This window comes from Manis pentadactyla, chromosome 8 (assembly GCF_030020395.1).
Source record: "Manis pentadactyla isolate mManPen7 chromosome 8, mManPen7.hap1, whole genome shotgun sequence".
Lineage (NCBI taxonomy): Eukaryota > Metazoa > Chordata > Mammalia > Pholidota > Manidae > Manis > Manis pentadactyla.
Genome location: NC_080026.1, coordinates 15091169 through 15117191, shown reverse-complemented (window position 1 = coordinate 15117191; position 26023 = coordinate 15091169). Strand labels below are relative to the sequence as shown.

The 26023-nt window shown below is 38.3% G+C and overlaps 1 protein-coding gene across 8 annotated transcripts in view; it reads right to left on the bottom strand.

The window, feature by feature from the left end:
• The window catches only part of CYTIP (cytohesin 1 interacting protein), a 66461-nt gene that overhangs the window by 22353 nt on the left and 18085 nt on the right, over nt 1-26023 (bottom strand). For 6 of the 8 annotated variants that reach the window (XM_057505565.1, XM_036884278.2, XM_036884279.2 and 3 more), the window contains 3 exons: nt 10756-10915; nt 4819-4868; nt 4544-4598 (listed from right to left, as the gene is read on the bottom strand). In XM_057505565.1, coding sequence (XP_057361548.1) covers nt 4544-4598; nt 4819-4868; nt 10756-10915 — 265 coding nt within the window. Of the gene's footprint in view, nt 1-4543; nt 4599-4818; nt 4869-10755; nt 11789-26023 lie in introns of those variants that run through there. The other 2 variants (XM_036884280.2, XM_036884283.2) reach the window with 2 other exon arrangements.

Below are 26023 nucleotides of genomic sequence, written 5' to 3'. Positions count from 1 at the left end.
AGATAAAGGAGCCATAGACATACAATGGGGAAATGACAGCCTCTTCAACAGCTGGTGTTGGCAAAACTGGACAGCTACATGTAAGAGAATGGAACTGGGTTATTGTCTAACTCCATACACAAAAGTAAACTCAAAAGGGATCAAAGACCTGAATGTAAGTCATGAAACTGTAAAACTCTTAGAGGAAAACATAGGCAAAAATCTCTTGAAGATAAACATGAGCAACTTTTTCCTGAACACATCTCCTCAGGCAAGGGAAAAATAAGCAAATATGAACAAATGGGACTATGTCAAACTAAAAAGCTTCTGTACAGCAAAGGACACCATCAGTAGAACAAAAAGGCATCCTACAGTATGGAAGAATATATTTGTAAATGACATATCTGGCAAGGGGTTAACATCCAAAATATATAAAGAACTCGCATGCCTCAGCACCCAAAAAGCAAATAACCTATTAAAAAATGGGTGGTGGATATGAACAGATACTTCACCAAAAACAGGCATATGAAAAGATGCTCCACATCACTAATTATCAGGGAAATGCAAATTAAAACCACAATGAGATATCACCTCACATCAGTAAGGATGGCCAACATCCAAAACACAGGAACAACAAATGCTGGCGAGGATGCAGAGAAAGGCGAACTCTCCTACACTGCTGGTGGGAATGTAAATTAGCTGAACCATTGTGGAAAGCAATATGGAGGTTCCTCAAATAACTAAAAATAGAAATACCATTTGACCTGGGAATTCCACTCCTAGGAATTTACCGAAATAAAGTAAGATCTCAGATTCAAAAAGACATAAGCACCTCTATGTTTATTGCAGCAATATTTACAAGTGCCAAGATATGGAAGCAACCTAAGTGCCCATCAGTAGATGAATGGATAAAGAAGAGGTGGTACATATACACAACGGAATACTATTCAGCAATGAGAAGAAAACAGATACTACCATTTGCAACAGCATGGATGGAGCTAGAGGGTATTATGCTCAGTGAAATAATCCAGATGGAGAAAGACAAGTACAAATGATTCCCTCATTTGTGGAGTATAACAAACAAAGCATAACTGAAGGAACAAAACAACAGCAGACTCACAGACTCCAAGAAGGGACTAGCGGTTACCAAAGGGAAGGGGTGGGGGACAGTGGGTAGGGAGGGAGGGAGAAGGGGATTGAGGAGTATTATGATTAGTACACATGTTGGGGGTGTCACAGGGAAGACATTGCAGCACAGAGAAGATAAGTAGTGGCTCTGTGTTATCTTACTACACTGCTGGACAGTGACGTCAGTGGGGTATGGGGGGGACTTGATAATATGGGTGAATGTAGTAAGCACAGTGTCTTTGATGTGAAACCTTCATAAGAGTGTATATCAATGATATCTTAATAAAAAAATTATTAAAATGGCAAAAAAAAGAAGTTATATTTCTCATTTCCCAAAGGATAAAATAATTGTGGCCAAGAGCAAAGAGAAAAACCTCTATATGGTTTTCCCAACTAAAGCACTCATTACAGGAGCCCATGAAACAGTACACATCCAGCCAGGCAGATATGCCCACAATAATTATTTTAAATCAGAGTTCTGCAAATAATGACAATCTGCACTGCATTAATTCAAAAGTACTATAATTGGCTCAATTACTTTCATTTCTGAGTTCTGTCTGGTGTGCCTGCCCTGAATGCCTCCCAGTTCATTAGTCACCCAGCTAAATTAGAAAAGGTAATGCTTCACCTCTTGCCTCAGGCTGGCAAAAACAGCTTGGTTTTGTTTCTGTTTTTGTTTTTTGCTTTTTCAAATTGTACTAAGAACACTGCATAAATACTTGCAAGATACAGTGTTCCAGTGACTATAATGAACATATTTTTCTTTTTTTGCACATTAAGCTTAGGAAGTTTAGTTTCATATAAGATCAAAACCAGCATTCTGAATTGGATCGGGATCTTTTAAACATCTGATTCGAAAAAATTAAATCACATTACAGTACTGCTTCCTTGTGGAGAAATTAATGTCTGATGTTCATTACCTCTTATTTTATAGACATACAGGCTCCAGAACCAGAAGTCAGTCATGTACAAGTAATTTACAGAAACTTGATTTTAACTTCTATGGGATTTCTTTTCACTCTAGAAAGGATTTGGAATCCCCACACCTCAAAGGTAGAAGGGACTTTTAAAGATCCTGTAATATTCTTATCTACTTCCCTTTTAACAGCTTGTTTATGAGGGTGTCTTCTTGCCCCATCCCAGACCCTTCCAGAGGGGGAAAGGTGGTCTAGTTCATGTAACACATGATCCGAAGCTGCAACAGGCACTCACCACTGTTACAGTGATTCTCATTAGTAGTCAGATTTTACCCTCCCTGTCCGGTAACCAGAGTACAGGGAAAGGGAAGCCTGTTGATTTGTGAAGCTGACAACTGTGTATGTGTTTGCAACAGGTGTAAAACTTGTGGGTTAGAGATAGAGAAGAAAAGGCAGATGTCCTAAAATCATGGAATGAAAGGATTAGTCAGATTCTTTCTCTCATCCAGGCTTCTGGTTTCCATTTTTAGGGGCCAGTGAAAGAAGGATCATCTGCATTTATCAGAGAAAAAAGTCACATTACCCCTTCTCCTGCCCAATGACCTTCATTCTAACACCTGTCATTTGCTGATCTACTGGTACCAGGCACATTGCTAAGTACTTGGTATTTGGTATTTCATTTGAAACTCTTAAGAACTCCATAGGCAGCATTCATGCACACCTCATTAGGTATGCATGAATCTATAGTGTGTATTCCTATCATGCTGAATGATTCTTATTAGCAGTGCAAAACTAGCACCCACGGAAAAGCATGAAAGAAGGCAGACTTGTTCTCTTCCAAGGGATGCCTCTCCTGGTAGGCAGGGACCCTATTACACGTTAACAATGGGTGCACAATGATGGATACATGAGTCTCTCTTGGGTCTTCAAAAAGTTCCCAGAACATTTCCCCTCTTTGATGTCTACTGCAAATCTATGACTACTAGGGAAGAGATGATGGCATGGAGCTGGTAATGGAAAGCTTACACCACCAGGGAATTTGTGGAAGAGTGGGATTCCTGCAGTTCAGAGGTGAAACCATGAGCGCAGATTGATCTACCAAGGTTCATGGTGCTGTAACCTGTTGTCTACCAATGGTAGTTTTGACTCTTGCTCCATGCAGAATAAGTTTTTATGGAATGGGGAAGAAACACAGGGAAGCAATGACATATATCATAGAAGAGTGAGAAAAAAATCCTTATTTGTCACATTAAATTTAAATAAGTAAGAACTCATTGATTTTCAGCAGCAACTGCAGCACATCCTAGTGGATGATTCTCACTGGAAAAGCAGCAGTCACAGAAAGCACAATGTCTCCACAGCGGAAAAAGGAGGGTTTCATCCGAATGTGGAATAAGAGAGGGTACTATGCTTCTAAAGCCTGATGGGAGAATTATAGATTTCACCAAATTTAGAAGTAGAAGAGTTCAGAAAGTAGAAGGCATCTTCTTTTCTCCTGTCATCTTTTCCCTCACTGCAGCTAGACTTCCATTGTGTTTCTTTATTCATAAAGTATGTTTTACTTAAAGGCTTCCTGTTCCTAATCATAAAATACATACTGACTTAACAGTTGTGGGGCTGATATTCAGTCAGCAAAGTTTTCTGAAAGCAGCACTAAGCAAAACTAAGACCTAAACGCTGCTGTGCCTTATAAATATGATTATGCGTAACATACCTAAAAGAAATGCAAAACTGTAATGAGAAAAAAAACAGTAAAACTTAAACTACTACTGTTGCACTTAATCAGACTAGACTTCATGTGACTTAACTCACCATCTTTACAAACACAGTCATGGGAAAGCAGGCAGCAAATGAAAAATAAAATTTGGGGACTATTACATAGAAATCTATAGACTGTCAAAATGTTCCTAAAGTGTGAGGCAACGGGTGAGTAGAGTCAAATGTTCGTAAGGGTTTCAATAATAATTATAAAGTGTTATCATTAAGATAAAGAGTAAAAATTTCTCTTCATATCCAATACAAAATCTTTTATTATTTTTGAAATTTTAAAAGGAGATATACAGGAATACATGTAGTCCATATACACAAATATATATGCTTTCAAGTATTTCTTGAATACTAAATATAGATTTAAAATCTGATATACAGTATAAAATTATAATGCAAAACACATCAGAAGTGCAAATACATAAAATACACATCTATAAAGAGTATTTCACTCTCTTATTTAAGACCCGGCTGATATCAAGAATTTCTGATCAGTCTCAGACTTATGGGAAGGCTGAGGCAACCAAAAACAAGGAGCTGAGCATGTCTTAGGGGTTTTATTTTATCCTCTTCAATGTTCTTCCTTTGATAGTACCCAACACACTGAAAAACTACCCTAAACAATCACACATTGAATAAAAGTCACAGGCTCCATCACTCAGCATCCTGACTCCACTCTTCCTTTGCAAAGATCATGGCCCTACAGTGTCACTTTTTTCATTAAAAGTCTGAAAAATTTCAAGACTGCCCACCTGAATTTCAAATCCAAATGTTCCATTATCATGCTTTTCCACAGTAACAAGCTTTCTGTAATTAAAAAACAAAACAAAACTTCATGAAGATTGAACTATCAAATCTGGCATATATTTATCATTAAAAATAACTGTCATAATTAAAAATAGCTGGCATGTATGTAAACTATGTGAATGTGTGTGTGTGCCTGTGTGTGTATGTGTTATCAACAGTCTGGTGAGCTGTACTCTTAAATATCTTGGTGAGAGACCAAAAATTAAATGAATTTCTTTACCTTTGAGACCAGGAAAAGTCTCCTAAAGAACTTGATCTGGTCAAAGCAAGCTGAAAAACATAACAAGCACATCGTTATCAAAAGGTCCTTAAGACACATCTGTAAAATGTTTTAAATCACAAAGGACTTTGTTCTCCATCACCACTGGCCCAGCTCAAGGGAAATTGTTACATAAAGGCAGTAATTTCCATTCTTTAGTGATAGCAAAGAGAATTGGGAAAGGGAACATTCAAGCATTTCTTTTAAAAGATAAAAAAGGCTCTGGTAGTAAGACACTGTGTCCAAAGAGTTAATGAAATGTGGCAAAACTCCAAAGCTTCCAAAAAAGAACTTTGTATCTAATCTGTATTTAAAATAGCCCTGAAAGATTAACCATAGCAATTATAACCCACACGGAAGTGCAAAGAAAAATAATACCCATAGGACAGCATATAAAACCCAAATACTTGATAGTTTTTGGAGTTGCTGATGAAATGACTGCATTTATTGTAATAGTTCAATATGCTGCTTCTTTTAGCAGGATCGAGTAATCTCTAAAGAACCAGCTCATATACAGAAACACAATTTGGGTGAAAGCTGGGGTTCAAAACCTCAATTCTGCTTATAATTTATTTTTTCTATAGTTTTGGAAGAGTGTAGTTAGATTTTCAGTCAAGAAAGGAAAGGAACTGAGAATAGTATAAATGGTATAAGTAATATCATCTTCACTCCTCTGCATGTTTTAGAAAAAAACATATATACATCAGCTTCCAGGATACAGTCTACCCTTATAAATAGAAGAAAGGTGGCAACTCATTTAGGTGATTGTGGTGAGTTTTGTGTTTTTTAATTTTGTTTATTTTTTTAAAGAATTGACAAATCTTAATCAACCCTTCCTCAAGTGTTGGTCCAGGGGCCCCAAACATCAGCTTATCCTGTTAGCTAACCCACAGTGTTTAACTATCATCCTAATATGCTTGTCACATATGAGTGAATACATAAAATGTCGGGAGATCAATGCATAATCTGTCCAAACAAAAATAGAAAATGAACTAGATAAGGAGAAAAATACGTAGAAAAAATTAATGCAAATCCTCATTAAGGTATTTGTTAGCAGAGAAGCCTACATCACAATAAGGAATTTGAATGACCAAGTATCAGCATTCTCACAAATTTTCTGGAATGGTTCAGTGTTCAGAATTTGCCTATTGGTCAGTAAAGTTAATGTAATGGAGAGTTGGTATCTTCCCACCAGTTGGATGTAAATGAATTACATTTTCCCTTCTGTCAATTCTGGACCTCAAATTATTTTTATCACCCTAAAGACTGTAATAGGAAGGCTCAGACCCATAAAGATTAGCTAAATTTGCTTACAGGTATCTATTTCCAATTTATAAGGATTAACTGTGGAAGGCTACTACAATTTGTATGGCTTGTTTCAGCCTAATTTTGCCTGGATAAGTACAAAACAAGGTGGAGGAACCATCCAGCTATGTAGTTGTCTGTTTGTCTGCAAAGCAAATCTAAGACCTCTATGAATAGATTTCCCTACAACTCTCCTGCTAACTTTTCTATCTAGCTAATTGACTAGTTGAAGATGAAATGTTTGTCTGGCCTAGCAGCTACTCAATTGCTGTGGACTGACTGATTTGGGTTATCACCAATACACACAAAAATCAGACTTAGTCCAATTATAAATTCATTTCCACTCTGGAATAGCAAAGAAGCTATTTTAGGCACCTAACATTTAAATAAAAAACTGTTTTAATAAATGAGGCACCATCAAATTCCCCAACACATACTACATCTGGACACAAAGCCTACTTGTTTTTGACCTGGGCTGTCAGCATGAGGCAATGTGGAGAGGACTGGTCTCAGGGCTCAACCTCACTTGCACACCAAACGATCTGCGTAAGTGAAAAGCGTCTCTAAGGTCTTCGTAAAGGGCTACACTTTGAGAGGCTTTCCCTGCGGCCCTTTTCCAACAGTTATCAGCCCTCTTCTGGACTCAGCAGTGGAGGCTCTGCTCCTCAGCCAGAGCCTTTCTCAGGGTTGTAGTGGTGCCACCAAAACGCATGAATGAGGAACTGGTGCGCAACGAACAGCATATGTGGCAACAGCTGTCTTTTATTACACATTATCTAATATGAGAAATCTAGGTTTAGCAATTTGGCAGGCCTGCAAACGACACATTCAATTACGACTGCTGAGTAGACAAAGCTCCTTAACCCCTTGCTGGCTGTAAAGACGGCTGGGGTTGAGTTTCTGATTCCTCTTCTTTTGTTTTTAGTCAGTTGACTTAAAAGATCTGGCATTGATATTCAAAATGTAACTTTTGCTATGAAGTGATTCACAATATCCCTCCTTAATGGGACACCAAGACCATATATTCCAGCTGTCAGTTTACAAAAGACAGAGGTAATCTGCAGCTCAAGCAGAGAGCCAGCCAGCCTTAGAGAAGTTCAAAGTTCAGTACTGTAGCCACTTCTGCTGCTGAGTAACAGACTGTTACTTCCTGGTCCCTAGTCTGTGCCCTCATTTCCTGAAACTGGTCGGGGGTGGGCAGTGGGCATAGAGAAGGGGAGGAGAGGACACTTATTTACAAGTGAGGAGTTTTCTGTTTTTATTGTTTGTTTCAAAAGTTCCCAAATCATGTGCTCTACTCCCTTTCCAGTGCCCTGCCTCAGTCTCCCCAAATCTTCCCTGAACACAGCTCTTCTCTTCCCCCTTTTAAGTCAGGAGCCTAAGGATGCTAGAACTCCTCACACTATTCAAAGATATGGCAAAATAACGGAGCTGAACCCAATTTCCTAACTTGTAAGCACCCTCAAGAGCCCCAGGCGGAATGCTGGGCCTCCCAGGAAAATCTCATTGCAGACTTGGAAGCTCTTTTTCAAGAAAAATGGTTGGATACTGACTCGAATCCCATCACAGTATTGATTAGAGAATATGTCCTAATTCTTTTGTAGTGAAATTAACAGTTTTCTACCTCAAGGTATTCATTAAGTGATCAAAATACCTTGTTGTAGTTAGTAACATTTGGGAGTTTGGGTAACAGATGGGTGTGGGGCCAGAAATAACCGTGAAAGGTGCTGAGGAACAGAACCCCCGAAATACACAGGTTAGAATTCAACGCGATATTCTGTATCTGATTAAGAGCAATTTCCCTCCCAGAAGTTGCCTATTTAGTAATAACTCCATAACCACAAGATGATCAGGCCAAGAGAGTCAGTTTGTGGACCACCAATGCCCATGCCTAAAACACCTGTTTGTCAGGTTCGGTTCTCACTAGAGCATTCAGTGAAAAGCACTTTCTAAAGGCAACAGACTCCCCTGAAGGTGTGGGAGATAGGGCACGATCGCCATGCCTTTGGCACGCCCTCTAGACTCTCCTTACTTCCTCCTGCGTCCTTGTCATATTTTCCACTGCAGGGATTATTTTTCTAAAGCTAAGCTCAGGAGCAGAAGCCGTACTGGGGTGTCTGTCACCTCCTGCAAATACAGGTATTGAGATTATATGCACACACAGAAACCTACTTTTAAACAATTCTGAGTGTCAACACCCAAATGATTCTGAAGATTAATCCGAAACTACAGGCTAACCAGAGACAGCTTTGCAGAAACCAAAGCCAGCAATAACGAGAAGTATGAATCGTTCACGTCAGCCCTGAAAGTGCTGAAAATAACAGTGGGCAGAGGAACACCTGCTCGTGTGATTGCCTCACAGGGATCGTGTTGCCTGCGATTCAGTCAGTGCCAAATGGGTGATTATTCTCTAAAAACCAGTTAAAGGAAATTAAGATCCATTTGGAAAATCCTGAAATGCTGGGATAAACTTGCATCAAGTCTCACTGATGATAATTGTATAGAGTCGTAAGTATCATATACATGAGGTTTTGTTTTGCTTTTTTTTGTTTTCCTTAAAGTAATTCTCACAACAGGAAAAAAAACCTGTTGGATAGGAGGAATCTGTCATGGGAAAGAATATTAGGAAAGGGAAAAGACCTCGAAAAGATGAGAACATCCAAATAAATTAACTGATTTATATACATGTTTGTATATATGGGCATATACATATTATATAATACACACACGTGTACATTTCATATGCTTTAGTTCCTCGTATTTTCTTCCTCTGATGATCTACCGACTGCTTCTTTTCATTTCATGCTATCCTCACTCAGGCGTGAAGGCAGAAGGAACTCCTCCAGCCTCACGGCCTTTCATATTCAAGTATTCAGGTCTCTCCTTCATTCCCTCCATTCTCTCTTTCTCCAACCACTGAAGAAGTTGTTCCGTTACACTTGTCTAACCACTTACTGACACAACACGTGCAGTTCTAGAGAAAGTTTCCTGGAACCTCTACTTCTCAAACACACTGAGTGGCTCTGGGTGCTTCCTCAGGGAAGTGTCCAAGTGTTTTGCAAAGTAGCTCAGCTCTGAGATCTCCCCGCTCCTCCCACAGACACTTGCCCAGCCCTCCTGACACAATAATGTGCTCTTACCTAAACATGCCCTAAAGGCCTGGAGCTCTGTGCCTGAGCATTCATTTTTCCCTTGCTATGGGAATATTTGTCCTTCAAGGTTGTATTAAAAGACATGCACTTGGATTAGAGCATTTGTGTTGTTTTGCATTATATAATGCTTATATGGTTTGCCTCCTGAATTGTAAACCCCAAAAGGCCAAGAAACCTGTTCTCATTTTTGCATCTCTATATCTGAGACTTGGATAAAGATTTTGGTACTTCCCACTAATACTTTACTTTTGGACAGATAGTAAATTGACAGAAGTATTCATCACTATATTAAATTTAATGTCATAAAAACACTTTGGATTTTAAAAGATCAATAAACTAAACCATGGAAAATCATGTCCTCATCTTCATTGTGAAAAATAACAAGGCACCAACTATGTACATCACTAGAAAAGATCATGACTCTCCCACTGTAACTCTTTCATCCTCAAATTAGAAAGCTTAAGAGTGACAAATGATGTACATGCAAGATTTCAGAGCAAAATTTCATGCTTAAAACAATTCTAAATATTTTGCGTATAGGCACTCTGTCTAAATTCAGACAGGTGCTTGGAGCATTGAAGCAACATATAGAGCCAAAATGTGAAGAGGTGTTATGGTTAAAAATATTATTTTTTATAAATTGGAAGCTGTACAATGAAAAGAATTCAAAATCAGTTCAATTGGGCATGGGTTTTTCCAAATGAGTATTCATCTCTAGGAAAATACTTTCCAGTAAAAATAACAATTATAGTACCATCAAGCACATACTACATGCCAATTATGTGTTAAGCACTGCATGTTTCCTCACTGAAATGGCAGAATAGCCCCCTTGGGTGGTTGCATTATTACTTTAATTTTAGAAAAAAAGAAAATTGAATATTAGAGAGGCAAGTGACTTGCTCAAGATCCCACAGGTAGTAAGTGAATGAGCTGATGTTCAATCTGGCACTCACTCACCCAATAAGAGTCTTGATTGCCAATAGCATGAGGTATGTGCCCATGCTCCAGAGCTGCCGATAATTTAGCGAACAAAATTTGTCCTCAAAAAAACTACTCTCCTTTGATTATGAACAGAAATGACTATCAAGGACAGAAAGTGAGGCTAAGAGGGAAAGAATCACTGAGAGACATACAGGGGAAAAAATACCAGTGGTTCTCAAACTAGTCATGACTCTACACTCTGTCTTCAAGTTTGGTGCACTTAATGTTTTTCATTTTACCTGAACACCTCTTCAAAGGAGAAAAACAATCTTAAGTTGTGCCTTGGAAAAAAATGTTTTATTATGACCTTAAATCTTTGGACTAATCTATGGGATCCTCACTTTCATCACTAATTCCAAAGCCTCTAAAATAACAATTTTAGAATGAAGTCAAACAAACATATCACTCTGCTCTTAAGAGAACATGAACAGTCTCAAAGGTACAAAATAAGTGATCCTACCTGTTTTCTTCCCCGAGGTAAAGTAGCCACAGTGTCTGCCAGCATTTGAATCCTTCTATTATCATCCATCGGAAAGCTGCCCGTGAGGGTAGGGTAAGAGCTATATGCTGGACCAGCACAGTACTCCACCAAATTGCCATTGCTGCTGTGTTGAACAAGCCTTTGTAGAGACATTGTGAATAAAGATTACCCCAGTTTAGCGCATGGTTGAGTGGCCTTGCAGGACGGGGGAAGCTGAAAGTATAACCCTCTGACAAGTAATCAAAAGTAGCAAAGCAGAAAGAGCCCATGTGACTTCTGTGGTTTGAGGTACTTGTTATACAAACCCTATCTTGCAGTTCACTCCCACTTCTCAATGTTCTTTTCTTTTAAACCCCTGGGAGAACCTGAAGCTAGTTTTAGCCATTAAAAAAAAAAAAATCAACCTTTTTCTTCTCCTTCAAACAGCCTGAACTCTTATGCTTTCATGTTCTATGGCAAGTTGTGTTCAAAACACCATCTGCCTTTTTTTTTAAAGAAAAAAAGAAAAACTTGCCAAGTTGTGCCATTTGTTTCCCATCCATTCTCCTACTTAGTGTGGGTGGTGCAACGTGAAAGTCAGGATGCGTGGATATTCAGTTCTTGTGAATATAAGCATGAATTATAGGGTCCAGTCATGATGTTCTCTCACGAAGTCCCTGTGATGTATTTCCCCTGCAGTATACCCTGGCTGATTAATGTTCATCAAAAAAGACATTTTATCTGCCACTTGGGCTGTAGCCATTCAGCATTCTTCTGGCTGCCCTTCTACTACTTTGTCCTGACTCAAATTATCCGTCATTGTACAAGTAACACTGAGAGGGGATGACTGGCACATTTAGAGCACAAAGTTGGCTTTATCTTAGACTGGACTTTGCTGTAGCATCAGCAAGTGGTTCTGGGGAGGAAGGGAGAGGGCAGGAAGGTATTGGACAAACCCGGGGGCCCAGGAGTGTTGCTAGTTGGTCCCAGAATGAATATATGGGCCAAGGGCACCATCTTGAAGTGCTCAAAACAGGTTTCAGAGGAGCAGACACATAAAGAGAAGGAGGAATCAAAACAGAAATCAAAAAGAGAAGTTTTATATATATAGTATGAAAAGTCAACTGTGATTTTCAAAATGATTCTGAAGGTCAACAGTAGAGTTTAAAAGAGTCGGAAAGTCTTTGAACTAAAATAGAAGTTAAGGCAAATTCAGCTCAAGCAGATCATGCCAAATGTAGAGAGTATAAAGTCTTTTGAGTTAATGGTGCTCCTGGAGACGGAGCCACCTCAGAAGTGTTTAAAGCCCTGCCACAGCCTGACTTAATACTCCTGCAACTGGGATTCTAAAGGGAACAAAGTGACACCTCCCAAGCAAAAAAAACTTCTAAATGAGGGATTACAATGCGTACGGCTTCAGGGGCCAGGTGGGTAAAGTCGCTTAACCTATGTGTAAAACAAAAGGGAGTGGTGGAGACTTCGGCAACTAAAGGATATGTCAATTGTAAAGACATTTATGTAACCCACATGTGAGTAATTTTGGAGTGTTGGGACATAGAAAAAAAAGGGAAAAAAGGTAAGAGGATCTAGAAGACAAACTTGGCCAAGTTTTAATCATTCATGAGACTCTGAGACAGCTTTGAGAGGGTTGACCCTGGGGCTCCAGGGCCAAACTACTTGGATTCAAATCCTGATTCTGCTGCTTCAACAGTATTGTGACCTCATGAGAGTCACTTAGTCTCTGTGCTGTGGACTGAATTATGTCCCTCCACACTCATATGTAGGCCTTACAGCCTCCAGAAATACATGAAAATAAATTTCCTATTTTTAAGCCATTCAGTCTATGATATTTGGTATTATGATATTATGGTATTGGTCCAAGCTGATTAGTATACTCTCTAAACTTCAGTATTTACATATCTAAAATAAAAATGTGTAGGGGGTAATAGAATAATCTGAATAATCCATACATAGCACTTGGTACAAAGTGAAGTATTACTGTTGAGTTTTTTTTAAGTAACAAGAATTCAAAAGGACAAGCTTCAAAGGAAATGACTTTAATTCTATGTGAGTTGCCCTATTTGTTACCAGATGTTTATATATGTAGCAAGTATGCCCTCACCCACAGTAGAGTAGTCTAAAGGCTGGAGTACATGTCCAAATCCTTGCTGTGTGCACTAAGTAAGGTATGTTTGAAAGCATTGTTAGAACCGGTGTCTGAAATTTCTGGATTACATTAGCTCAACCCATCCACTTATTAAAGTGCACATGGGAGAGAAGTAATGGTTGCTCAAAAATTAGGAGGCTTCTGTATCCTTCTGATTGTAAGATAGTTATTGAGTTTTTTGTGTGTCTTATTTTGTCTATGTGCCTTTATTTGAACAAGAAGCCTTTATTTGTCTTCCTGGAATAGTATAGGAATTAGTGGGGGGTTGTTTGTTTGCTTATTCATTTTATTCACACAGGAAGCCTTAATTTGGCTTCCCGGACTGATGTAGGAGATGGGATAAAGTCACATGGACAACATGTGAGTATTTTATGTTTGAGTTTACATAAGGTAAGTTTAGTTTGGTAAGGTTACTGACATATAGGAGAGCCCACTGACTGTGACAACGGCTTTGACCTATTTCCCACCTTAACTGAGTGATGGGGCTAGGTGGATGGGTGTGTCCATCTTCCCCAAAGACCCAGGGTGGGTCACTGGGATGCCAAAAGCATTCCAAAGAGGAGTAGCCTTCTTCATAAAAGGGCAATTAAAACTCTACCATGAGGACTGCCTCTGAAAAGCAGACACCTCAGGAGAGGGAAGTCACAGAAGCCAAGGCCATGAAGTTCCTGTTACCGAAATCCTAATGTGGATACAAACCAAATATTAGCTTAGAATCATGACATACATAAAACAGCCAACACACTCTCACAAACACACACACACCCATAAAGTTCAAACCGCATACAAATAATACTAAACAATAGATCATATTATATTTTTAATACAAGTACAAGGAAACAATTTTCTGACCTATAGAAGTTTAATCCAATCAAATCATGAATTTATGGATAGACTACATTATTATCGAAGAGGTTAAGCATCTGAATGCATCAGGGGCCTTAAACAGGTTAACTAGATCGGTTCTTCACGAATCCACTAAGTAAGACCATTTCAAGCCTTTCTATAAATGTAAAAGTAGGTATCTTTATACATTCACTTTCAGAATTTATCACATGGAAACATCATTCATTGCATATTTAACAATTCCATTTATTTTTTTTTTATCTACTTGAGATTTAGAAAAAGGACTGAGCATTATGGGAATATGATGAGCTAGATCTTAAGAGGAGAAGGTATAAAGTAATATGTGGGCCACTCGGAAGATCAATGTGTGGGTAGGTTTTTAAAAGAACTCTTGTTTGTGGACATGTCAGTGAATCTATACAAAATGCTCTCTAGGTGCAGAGAGGAGTTGTTTAAGTCATCAGAAGACAGTCTCTACAGTAATTTAAAAACTGTCCTCCTCAGAATGTAAGGAGATCCTCTGAGTTACCTGGGAAAAGGGAGGTGAAAGAAGAACGCATGAGAGGTTCTGAGATTTCCAGCCCCGACTTCAACCACAGTAGCTCTGCTTTTCATTGCTTTATACTGTGCTCTGCCTCATACCACACAGTTTCCTTGGGTTAAAAAATAAAAAAAACTGAATAAAACAACAGGCTTATAGGAGAGAAATGAATAAACACACACTGTGTGAAGAACAAGAGCCTATTAAGTCTTTTTAGAAGAAAGTGTCAGCCCACTAATGAGTCCCCCAATTTCCATAGATGTAGTCCCCCTTTCAAGAGATAAAACCCTAATAATAAAAGCTCTCTTTAAGCATAAACAGAAAGTAATCAGGGTAATCAGTAATCAAAAGATCCCTAATTCTGAATTTGTAAAAAGAAACTCTTTTAAAACAATTTTTCTTCATGAATCTATTAAGACAAAGATATAGAGGGTTTAACTGAACTACATTTGCATCCTAAGAGAATAGCCCTATGAAATGGAGATGCAAGAAAAGTTAAGTGTCTAAAAGAAATACGATTAGTTTCTTTGCTTAAGGACTATTATCTAACAACAACAACAAAAAGGTAGCTATTTTTCTTTTAAAGTTACTTGATTAATAAGGTATTTGGTAACATGCTCAACCAAGTATAAAGATCAAATACATATTTTTACTGCCATAACCATGACATAAATGAGTAAAATGACTTTAGTAAAATGGGTTGTTTCCATTTGAAGATAGAGGTAATTTATTTAAATAATTTCATTCAAATCCATTTGTGTCAAAGAGCAGGACCTTAAACATTTGGGCAATAAAAACAAGTATTTATAAATAGGTAACATATCTGTATGTATGTATGTATGTATGTATATATGTATGTGTGAGAGAGAGAAGGAGGAAGAGAAAAAAGGGAGAAAAAGAGAGAAATGAAGTAGAAATCATAAATAGAGCAAAAATTAGAGAAGAAATTGAGAAAGGAGTCAAAAGTCTATCCTTTAAAAAATCATGAGGTCCAGGTAATTTTACCAGGGCTATATCAAATTTCCAAGATAAGGATAAGTCTTATATTAATTGTCCCAGAGCATAAAACACGATGCACTTAATAAAGCTAACTAATCTGAATCTAAACTAAATATAGAGGGTGAAAAGGAAGGAAGGAAGCGAATGAGGGTGAGGGGAAATTAAGCCATTTTCACTTATTAATTCTGATACAAATTCCCTAATTAAAATATCAAATTGAGTCCACTCCAGCAAAGAAGATGTATTCCAAGAATACAAGGATAGTTCAACAGTAGGATATAAAATATTAGAAGAAATCACTAAATCTTAGGATGGAAGAAGAAATTCAATGTCAACAGATGGCAAAGCTATCAAGACTCATCTTTGCTTTGAAAAAATCCCAAGTAAGCTAGGTATAGAAGGAAAACTTTAACACAATGAAGGGTATCTGCCAGAAACACCCACCAAATGCTATCCTTAATGTTGACATGTGTTTCCATTATAGAGGGAACAAAGTCAGGGATGACAACACTTCCCACTCACCACTGTTGGACTCTGTGTCACAGATAGGAAGTATAGAGTTTTTAAAGAAAGAGACAAAACTGTAAGTTAGGTTGATGGTATGTTGTATAACTAAAATATCCAAGACAATCCACTGATGAAAAGATGTAGTAAGACAGTTTTCCTAAGTGTAGAATTTAAAGGAAAACATATAAGAAGAAATAAATTTCTCAAACAGCAGCAATGGATGATAAGGACTTGCAATAATGGGGGAAAGAAACGCCAATAGCCAAAAACTCATAAAACAGGAATGAACCTACTAAGCTTTTTAAAGATTTTATGAAGAACATTATTAAGTCCAGACCAACGGAAAGAAATACCATGTTCCCACATGACAAGAATCTTTCTTGTAAAGACATCTATTATCCCCAAATTTTCTAAAATATTCAGTATACTGCAAATCAAAACCCACGGGTTTTGTTTAGTTGTTTGTTAACAACATTTGATATCCATTCTTATACTCATCTGAAAGAGGAAGTACACAAGACTAGCCAAGAAGAATTTGGAAATAATAATGGCAGAGGATGGAAGTAAGGATGGGCCTTGAGAAAATAACCCTATTTGTACCCTATTTGAGTACTGAAAAATGTTCTAAGAGTTATTGCCAAATAGGTCAATAAGTGACAAACAGAATGTTGTCAAATAAGTAGAGAATCCCCCAAATCCCATACATATTCAGAAATGTATTATATCATCAACTTGTTTTAATTCACTGGGAAAAGAATAGACCCTTCAATAAATGGGGTTGGTACCCATTTGGAAAAGAATTAAATCATAGTCCTTTATTATAATATAATACTATATTTCATATATAAATATATTATTTTAGGAAGATTACATTGGGAATGGTTTTCCTAACAATATATAAAAGTTCAGAGAGCATTAGCAACATAAAGATTAAAATCCTCTGTTCGAAGAAAGCTCTAATGTCCTATTAACATTACATTATACTACAAAACTTTAACATAGGTTGAAGCTAAGTGGCAGCAAGAAATTATGTGTGCTACACAATTGATTAAAGGCCATAATACAGAGAGAGTGCTTAAGATTACACTTGCAGAAAAGTATTTTTAAATGAGTAAAAACTATGCACAGGTAATTTACAGAAGAAATACAAATCACCAATACATTTATTAAAGAATGTTCAAATGTATTAGTAATCAGGAAAGTAGAACTTGAACCAACAGTTAGATACTAATTATTGCCCACCAAATGAACAAAAATAAAAATTGATGATATACAGTATATTGATGAAGTTACAAATAAATGGGCTTGTAGCAGTTTGTAGGAAAATATTTCAATAAAGCTTTATTAGTAGAGTAATTTGAACAGCATTGAAATTTAAAACACACATACCAGGAATTCTACTTTTATGAATTTGCCCTACAGAAATACTCTAAAATGTGCAGAATACAGTACAAAAATGTTGCTGGTGGCATTGGAAAAATTGGAGTTTTAAATGTATTATCATTGAGAAGTGATAAATAATATATGATAATTTAATTCAATGGAATACTCTGCATGCATTAGAAAGTATAAAATAAACATTTATCTGCATAAAGATCTTTAAAACAAAGTAGGAGAAAAGATAAAATAATGTGCATAATATGATCTCATTTATGCTTTTTTCTTAAAGAGAGATAACATACATATATGTACACTGACATGTATACACATTAAAAAGGTTACACATATATGTACCAACCTGTTTACCTATGGACAAGGAGTTGTGGAAGAAAGTGGGAATAGTGTGAAGGAATACTTTCAGAATTTATTTTCTATATGCTTTGAACCTTTTATAATAAGCATGCATTCATACATTAGTTGGACAACTTTAAAAATACCAATAATTCTCAGAGAATTTTAAAAAGCCAGTCACATTTTGTTGATAATTATATCTTAAGATTTTCTAGGTCCTCATACTTCTGTTTATGCTTACTGATGAGAATTACTGATGTATCCACTAGAGGTTTACTGTTTGTTTATAGGCTGAGATTTTATTTTGCTTAATGGGATTTTTTTCACCCTTTTAGTAATTCCTTCATATCTCTTTATGATCTTCTTCTAACCAAATAAAATTCCTCCTCAGAAACGATTGCTGATGTCTGCACAAAATAATATATAGGACAGGTGGGAAACACAATCACAGGCTACTAATTTTTATGGAGGTAAAGGGCACTGGACTGTCCCGCTGACATCCACTGTTTCCCAAAAGGCACTTCTCAACTGCCTAATTCAGTTCTCATTAGTCATCTGTTACCCTTCCCCCAGCCCCTCCCCAACACAACTGCATTTCAAAATCCAAATTTGTTATCTAAATTCGAGGTAAACAAATAATAGTGTTCCTTCCTCTTCCCTTAGCTACCACCCTGTGTCACCCTCAGGGCCCAGCTTTTACCTCACTTGCCCAATGGGCGTGGGCAATGCTACCCCACAGAATCGAGAATGGCTTCAGGGCTATAGAAAGTAACTTCTTAGAAAGCAACAAAGTTGCTTGGGATTGGAATTTTGTGTAATAAAACTTGGCACAGTGAAACACTGACATTGAGACCTGGGTAATTTCCCCCTGGCCTTTGAATAAAATCCAAACTCCTTATCCTGTTGTTTGGGGTCATGTGTGTTCTAGCAGATTCTGTGACCTCATATCAGACCACATCCTGGTGACTGGCGTTCCTTCTAACCCTCCAACAGAAAGCAGTTTCTCCTCAGGGCTTTTGCACTGACTCTTCCCTCTGCCAAAACACTGCTCCCACCCCCAGCAAGCTCCATGAGTCTTGTTCTCTCCCTCTCCTCAAGTCTCAGCTCAAGTATTACCTACTACAGAGGGTCTGACTATTCCCTCCTGAACGGATAACGGGGTTCCACAAGCCACATCCACAAGAGCAGCTCCAGGGAGGGCTTTCACCGTGGAGTTCCCTAAGCAGACACCCCTCCAACCTGCTCACCTTTCAGGGCTGCCTGCAGAGGCCTGCCACCTGAAGGGGGCTTGCCTAAGGCCAGAGGAAGAGAATCGGCAGAGAAGGGCCAACAGGAAGTAACTTACTGGAATATTCTTCACCTCCATTTTTGTTTTCAGAGTCTAGAAAGGGGGAAGGGGTGCATGTGTGTGGTGTGTGTGCACATGTGAGTGTGCAGCAGAAGGAACATCAGAAGAGCAATAAGGTAACTTCTTAGAATATCAGAATCCTATGGTTTACTTCTATCCCTGTCTATTTACATTTTTTAAGGCATGAAATCTCAATTTCTTTGAAATTTAAATATTATACAGGGAAAAACAGTATATTATCTATTTCTATGTGTCCATAACCTAACACAGAGCCTGATTAAATATGGGCATCAGTAACTATTTCTTAACTTTATTTAATTAAAATAATAATGGCAAACAGAGACAGCACATGGTAGTAAGCAGAGAGAGGAACCAATAATTTTGGAAAATCCACAGTATTTGTTAGAATCTCTAATAAAGAATAGAATCAACTATATATGAAACTGAATATCTATTCACCTCTATCTATCTATCTATACATCCTTGAAGTCATAAGAAAATACTAGCTAAACTTGCAGAATGTTAGACTGGAAGAAACCTCAGCACCATCTCATTTAACTCCCTTAATTTCAGGTAAAAAAGTCCTAGAAATGTTAAGTGTTGCCAAAAAGATGGAGTCATCTAATGACAGTGCTATGACTATATTACTTGGTCTTCTTCAATTCATCTATAAGCACTTACCAATATTACCACAGTACCAGCTAGGCAATGTGCTAAAGTGTTTAATTTCCTAAAAACATGAGAATAGTACCATATTTATCATTCTTTTCTAGATAAGGACACTGAGGCTAACACAGTCGTTTAATGTAAGTCAGGATTAGAATCCACATCATCCATTTCGAATGACGACAGTACAAACCACCTGCAATGTGGACTCCCCAGAATCGTGCTAACACTGCAGGGATACAAAGGTGAGCCAAATCTGACCATCTCCCTCATGGAGACCAGAAACCAATAAGGGAGATACAGAGATTGGAAAAAAAAAAAATCTCAGTATGATAGCAATTAAAACAATGATTCTAACAAATACAATGGATTTACCAAAGAGGGCAAAGTATTTCCTCTACTGTAGCTCACCTGATACCCCAAAGAAGTTTACAATCCAGATGAAGTGATATGACCTGTACATAATTAACCATAATAAAACAAATACTGTCAATTATCGGTTACTCTCTGTTATGGGTTGAATTGCACCTCCAAAAAAGATCTGCGGAAGTCCTAGCTCTTTGTACTTGTATGACCATGTAATGAAGTTAAGATGAGGTCTTAGGATGAGCCTTAATCCAATAGCAAGGCTGGTATCCTTATAAGAACAGGAAAACACAATGTTGAAGAAAGACAGTCAGGAGGAGCACAATGTGGTGACAGAGGCAGATTGTGGATTGCAGACGTTGCAGTTGTGGGCCAAGGAAGCCCGGGACCAATGGCCACCATCAGAAGCTGGGAAGAGGCCAGGAAGGATGTTACCCAGAGACTCAGAGGGAGCAGAAACCTAATAAAACCTTGATTTCAGACTCTGGCATCTACAACTGTGAGAGCGAAAAAAATCTGTTTGCTTTCAGCACTTAGTTTGTGGTAATTTGTCACAGCAGCTCTGGGAAATTCAAATAGTGTCCACTATTCCTCACATTTAGAGGTACTATGACAATATTAAAAGTGGAATGGGCTATCAGTCTCAAAAGCAGGTCGTTATTTCCCACCTGCTTGGCCTAGATATTGACTCAAAACACAGTGAAAGTTCTTTGGAATAACAAGAATGGAAATTTTACTTATAAATATATTTATATGTAAATAAATATAAAATGATTTTATATATGATTTTATATAAATAATGAATATATATTAATAAAAAGAATTGTGTTGAATTTGGAAGCACGGATACTTTCTCTTTAGCCAAGCACTGTGAACATTCTACTTTACTAAGAAGCTGGGGGGGCAGGGGGCAAAGTTGTGAAATGAGTAATTTAACCTAAGGTAGTTGGACAGCTGGCTTATTTCCCAAAAGCCTAGGGAAAGTGTCATGAAGTTCAGACCCTGAGTTTCCAGAAGCACTCATCCAGGACTGCCCCCTCCTCACCAGTGGAAAAGCACAGAGGCCACTACCTCCCTGGGCCACACCTGATCATGTGGACCTACGAGCATCAGCCAGAAAGTGGTTCATCGCCCTTGTCGGGCAAGGACACTATTTTCTACTTAGGAGTACTGATTTCCAGGCTTGAACAAACTCATCAATTACTGTATGTACAACTACTGACACCTCTGCTTGTAAAGAGAAGATGGTGGACATAAAACCAGAAGGGAGAACTGCGTAAGGGACCACAACAGTGATCAAGGCACAGAGAGCCTGTTTCCTTCTCTAGCTGTACCACCTACCAGCTCTAAGCCTTTGGAAAAGTCAGTGCCAGTTTGGGGCACATACCTCATATACCCAATGCAGGCAGGGAGAAATGCCACATCATCATAAGGATCAAAATAAATGACACAGGAAATGGAAAAGATCGTTGAGAATATAAAGTCATAAAAATGTAATGATTTGAAAGTTCCCTGGAGGATGCTAGAATTTGACACACAACCTATGCTTCTGTTGCTGTATTTCTAAAAACCGTTATGGTCCAATTCCATTACACACACCATAACAATGGTGACACAGTGTTCTAAATCCACAGAATATCATCACATCAGACTCCCTCACATAATTTGTAGCATCTTCCCTGGCCTGTGTGCTACACCCTTTCATAGCTGTGTGTCCTTGTATATGTGCCCTTAACATGTATACTGCTTATGAAAGGAGGAAGGCCAACTGGTTCAGCTTGAGTTCTTAGGTCCCCGGGCAAGTTGCTAAACTGAGCTATGCTTCATTGTCCTATCACCAAAGAAAACAACAATATGCAGCACTTAGTAATTGCACAATAAGTGCATCCTGCAATCATAATTATTACTCATAGTTTCCCCTCCAACTACCCTGCTCTGCTGTGCTCCCTGAATACACTTGGTTCTTTCCAACTTCTCACCTTTGTTTACAACACATTGTTCATATGGATTTACCTACTCCACCTCTAACCATAAAATCCTACCCCTTCTCCTGGGTCCAACTTAAATGCCACATCTTTCAGGAAGTCTTCCCTGATATCCCCAAGCAGATAGGAGCATCACCTCCCCAGAGCATCTATAACATGTCTAGGGGATCTTTCTTATGATGAATCACATTTTACCATACTATAATTATCTGTACCTGTTTTTTTCTTCCTCAGTAAATTGTGAGTTCACCTCCCCCACCCCTGCCCCAAGACATCTTTTCCCATTCATCTTTGTGTCCCTCTAGCGCTTAGATGAGTGACTTTCTCAGGAGAGCTGCTCAGTGGGCATGTGATGAATGCATTCTTAATTGGTCCAAAGCTCTGGCAGGTGTTTTATTCTCCCAGTGATTCTTTACTTTGAGCAATGTAGGTATTTGATGAATAATATTTACTGTGTTTTTAATATTTAAATATAAGTTATGGTTACAGAAATGTTTGAGTTAATTATAATGAGTATGAAATAATTTGTTAGTTTGAAAGGAAACCCAATACAGTATTAATATACATTTTGTACTTTATTTCTATGATGATAAGATGCCATCAATTGCAATATGCAACACTGATTTGCTAAATATTTTTCAAGAAAAACTTCCATATTAAATGTATGCATTCATGGGGAGAAACATTATAATTCCATAAATGAAAATGTGAAGAGAGGTGCATCAGAAGTGAAGAAGTACAGTTAAAGCTCTTTCTCCCAACATAAGCCCCTTGTTGCTCCAAGATGTACACAGTTAACTCGCCCAGCCAGGTCAGTAGGCCGTCTCATTTGTCTCAGTCTCCTTTTCCTATTGATTGGACCTCATGTTTCATCATTTCTGCCTCTAGAATGTCTAAAATCTGTCTCTTTCTTTCCATGACTACCTATATCTTCCAAGCTCAAGCCCTGAGTTCAGTGCTCAACACAGAACAAATGGCAAACAATTGGTCCCCCTATAGTTAGCTTCCTCAGCCTATTAGTATCTAATCATGCCATACCCCATGCCCACTGAATTAAGTTTGAACTTCTCACCCTTGTATTTAAAATCACCCACAGTCTAATTCTTACCTAGTTTTCCAGTCTTAACTTTTAACCTAAATGCACTGATTTAGAGGCTTCAAAATGTAAGTGTCTTCCTGACAATATACCTAGTGTTGTCATTTCTCTGTATATTTGTTCAAACAGTCCTGTCTTCTAAAACCTCCTCCCTACGACCATTCATTGAGCTTTCCTGTTAAGAGCTGAGTTCAAATGTCACCTCCTCTGTAAGGCATTTCCTGATGACAGCAGTCAGAATGTCTCATTACCACTACTGAGCACCCATGAAATTTAGAACCTGCCCTTCTGCCTTTTAGTACTCACACAGCCATTGACACATCATCATATATCTAGTTATTTATTTGCATGGCCATTCCCCCATTAGGGTGGGGTCCCTGTTTGTATATTTGTGATCCTCATAGGCTTGAACAACATCTTGGTTTAGTAAAAACCGGATGAGTATATGTCAAATGAACAAATACGATTTCTGGAGCAGATAATTCAGTTGATTGGGATTCACGGGGAGGTTTCTGAGGTGACATGGAAGGAGTCCGAGCACATAAAAGTTACCAAAAGTATGAATTTTATTGCAAGTTCTTCCTCACGCTCATTCAGTGGGACACTCAGAAGTGAGGCGGAGGACCACTGGGCATGTTGACGGATGCACTAGGAGACAGAAGAGCCCTGGTTCCTACCAGCATGTTTTGTTTAAACCAAGTAGGACAAGCACAAAGTGGAAATGGTGAACTATTAAGTATTCTTCGGGTCGGGAAGGCGGAACACTAGAGTGCACGTCATCACCAAAATACCTGTGTTTAGGTCAGCAGTGTCAGAAAAAGATGGCCACACCATTTTACAAGACAGAGAAAAGGAAAGAAAAAAAAGATGCCATTTTACAGGAAGAGAAAAAGCAGCATTTTATGTCTTCCTGCTGGTGGTACAACTTCAGCCTCTGAGCTCTGTTAACACAGAGGATTTCAGCACCGCCCTTCTCCAGAACACTGGAGAATAAAGATGAAACTGTGTGAGAGCTGCATCTGCAGAGACGGTAATTGCCGGCCAGGACTGATTAAAATTCTCACTAGGACCTCAGAGCAGTACACTGATCATGGCTCAGCAATGAAAGCAAAGCTACCAACCGCTTCCCAGAGCACGTGTGGAGTGAGGAACAAAGACAGCAAAATATCTCACTGGCTTCTAGCCACAAGCTAAGAAACTGAATGAAGAAAAAGCCAGATTGTATCGATCTGTCGCTCCTACGATATGATATGCAACTCCACAATCAGGATGTAGGGCGACCCTTCCACTCCCTGCTAAGCAGATTGTTACTGTTCCCTAGCCTTTCTAAACCTGCTGAATTTCAGCTATTATACTAACTCTTACAAGGGCAAAGTGTGTTTGTGCCACATATTTTGTCTCATTCATACACCCGGCAAAATCGTCTGTACATGTTACACACCAATGCATAACCAGATAGGGAGTGTTTCCTTCCCTCCTCACTCCAGAAAACAGGCCCAAGGTTTTACTCCCAGAATTAGAGGCTGCAAAGTGTTGTGTTGTTTTGTTTTGTTTTGTTTTGTTTCCCTCAGCTTTTGGCTCCTACCTTTCTCTGGTTGGGAGAGTCCATTTACTAGTTTTTTTTTAGAGTTGGTATCTTAAAATAGATGCTTTTGAAATATTCTTTACAAAATGCAGGATAACAAGAGCAATGGTGTTCACTACAATTAATTCTGATTCATTTCCCAGTTACTGCTAACTGATGACTTGATTATACTTAATGCCTCTGAATTTCTCAAAAGGGAAAAATTCTCTGAAATAGTCAATAGTTCACAAGTGCCTACCATTGCAAATTTGTCACTCTCCACTGTATCTCTTGCTTGCTGTTTGCTATCCTTTGCTTAAAGGTTGTTTTTGGAACACAGTCTACCCTCCAAGCAACTGCAAAGCCAAAACCAGCTACATTGGAGAATATCCCAGGAAAAATGACGCATTGTATGGGATCCTGGGAGTGTTCCGGAACCCACGAGGAGGTAAAACGGCTTCCGTCATTTTCAAGGGGACCACCTTGACTTAGTGTAAACTTCCCTTTTCCTCCACTTTTGAAACGTGATTTCTCTGAGGAACAGAATCAAGTCATGGAAACTTTGGACTCCATGGGACTTTGAAGATCATCTAATCCATGCTCAACAAACCCTCAGTCCGTCCGTCTTTGTCATTCCCCCAGTGGAGTATAGTTAATTCTCTACTTGATTCCATTTGGGTTTTGAAGCGTTTAGGTGCAGAGCAGAATGTATGTCTGTGTTATTTTGCTTTTAAATACTGGTGACCTGTTAGTTTTATTTCATTTTATAATTGTCTTTCCTTTTCTTTTCTTCTCCCCCACCCCCTCATTTTTTTTGCAGAAACTCTAACATGGTTTGCAAAGAGATGCACAAAATCGGCAGGCAAACCAGGTTTGAAAATAAGTAAGGCAGGCGGAGAGGCAACCAGCAGATTCCCCAGAAGAAATTGTACTTGGCATTAATTTTTCCATTTACATTCATTTTTACAGGTGGCATTTGAAAATTGCTAAGAATAAGCAAGACACAATGGACTTTGCAAAGAGAAGGAAAAATAGATAAGCATTGAACTCAAATGCCAACATCATAGATTGAACAACATTTTCCCAAATTCTGTAAGCTTTTAAAATGCTGTATTTTTTCTTACTAACTCCATCCATGCTGCAGATTTCTTCTCATTTTATATTCCTGGTATATGAGAAGCCATTATAAAGTTTAGCTGGGGAGACCGTAAAAAAAAATCATTCAAAAAACAATATCATCTTACTGATTTGGACAATCTGTCACAAAGAGGTAAACTGACTTGCCTGCGGACACATGGATCCTTGGGCATAGCTGCAGAATAAGGCAGAGGCCTTCTACTCCCCAGAGAAGCCTGCTAAACTTTCAGTATTTTTTGTGGTCTTTCAACTAATGTAAAATTTCAACATGGCATCGGATAACAGGTTACGTCTCAGTAAAATATAAAATGATCA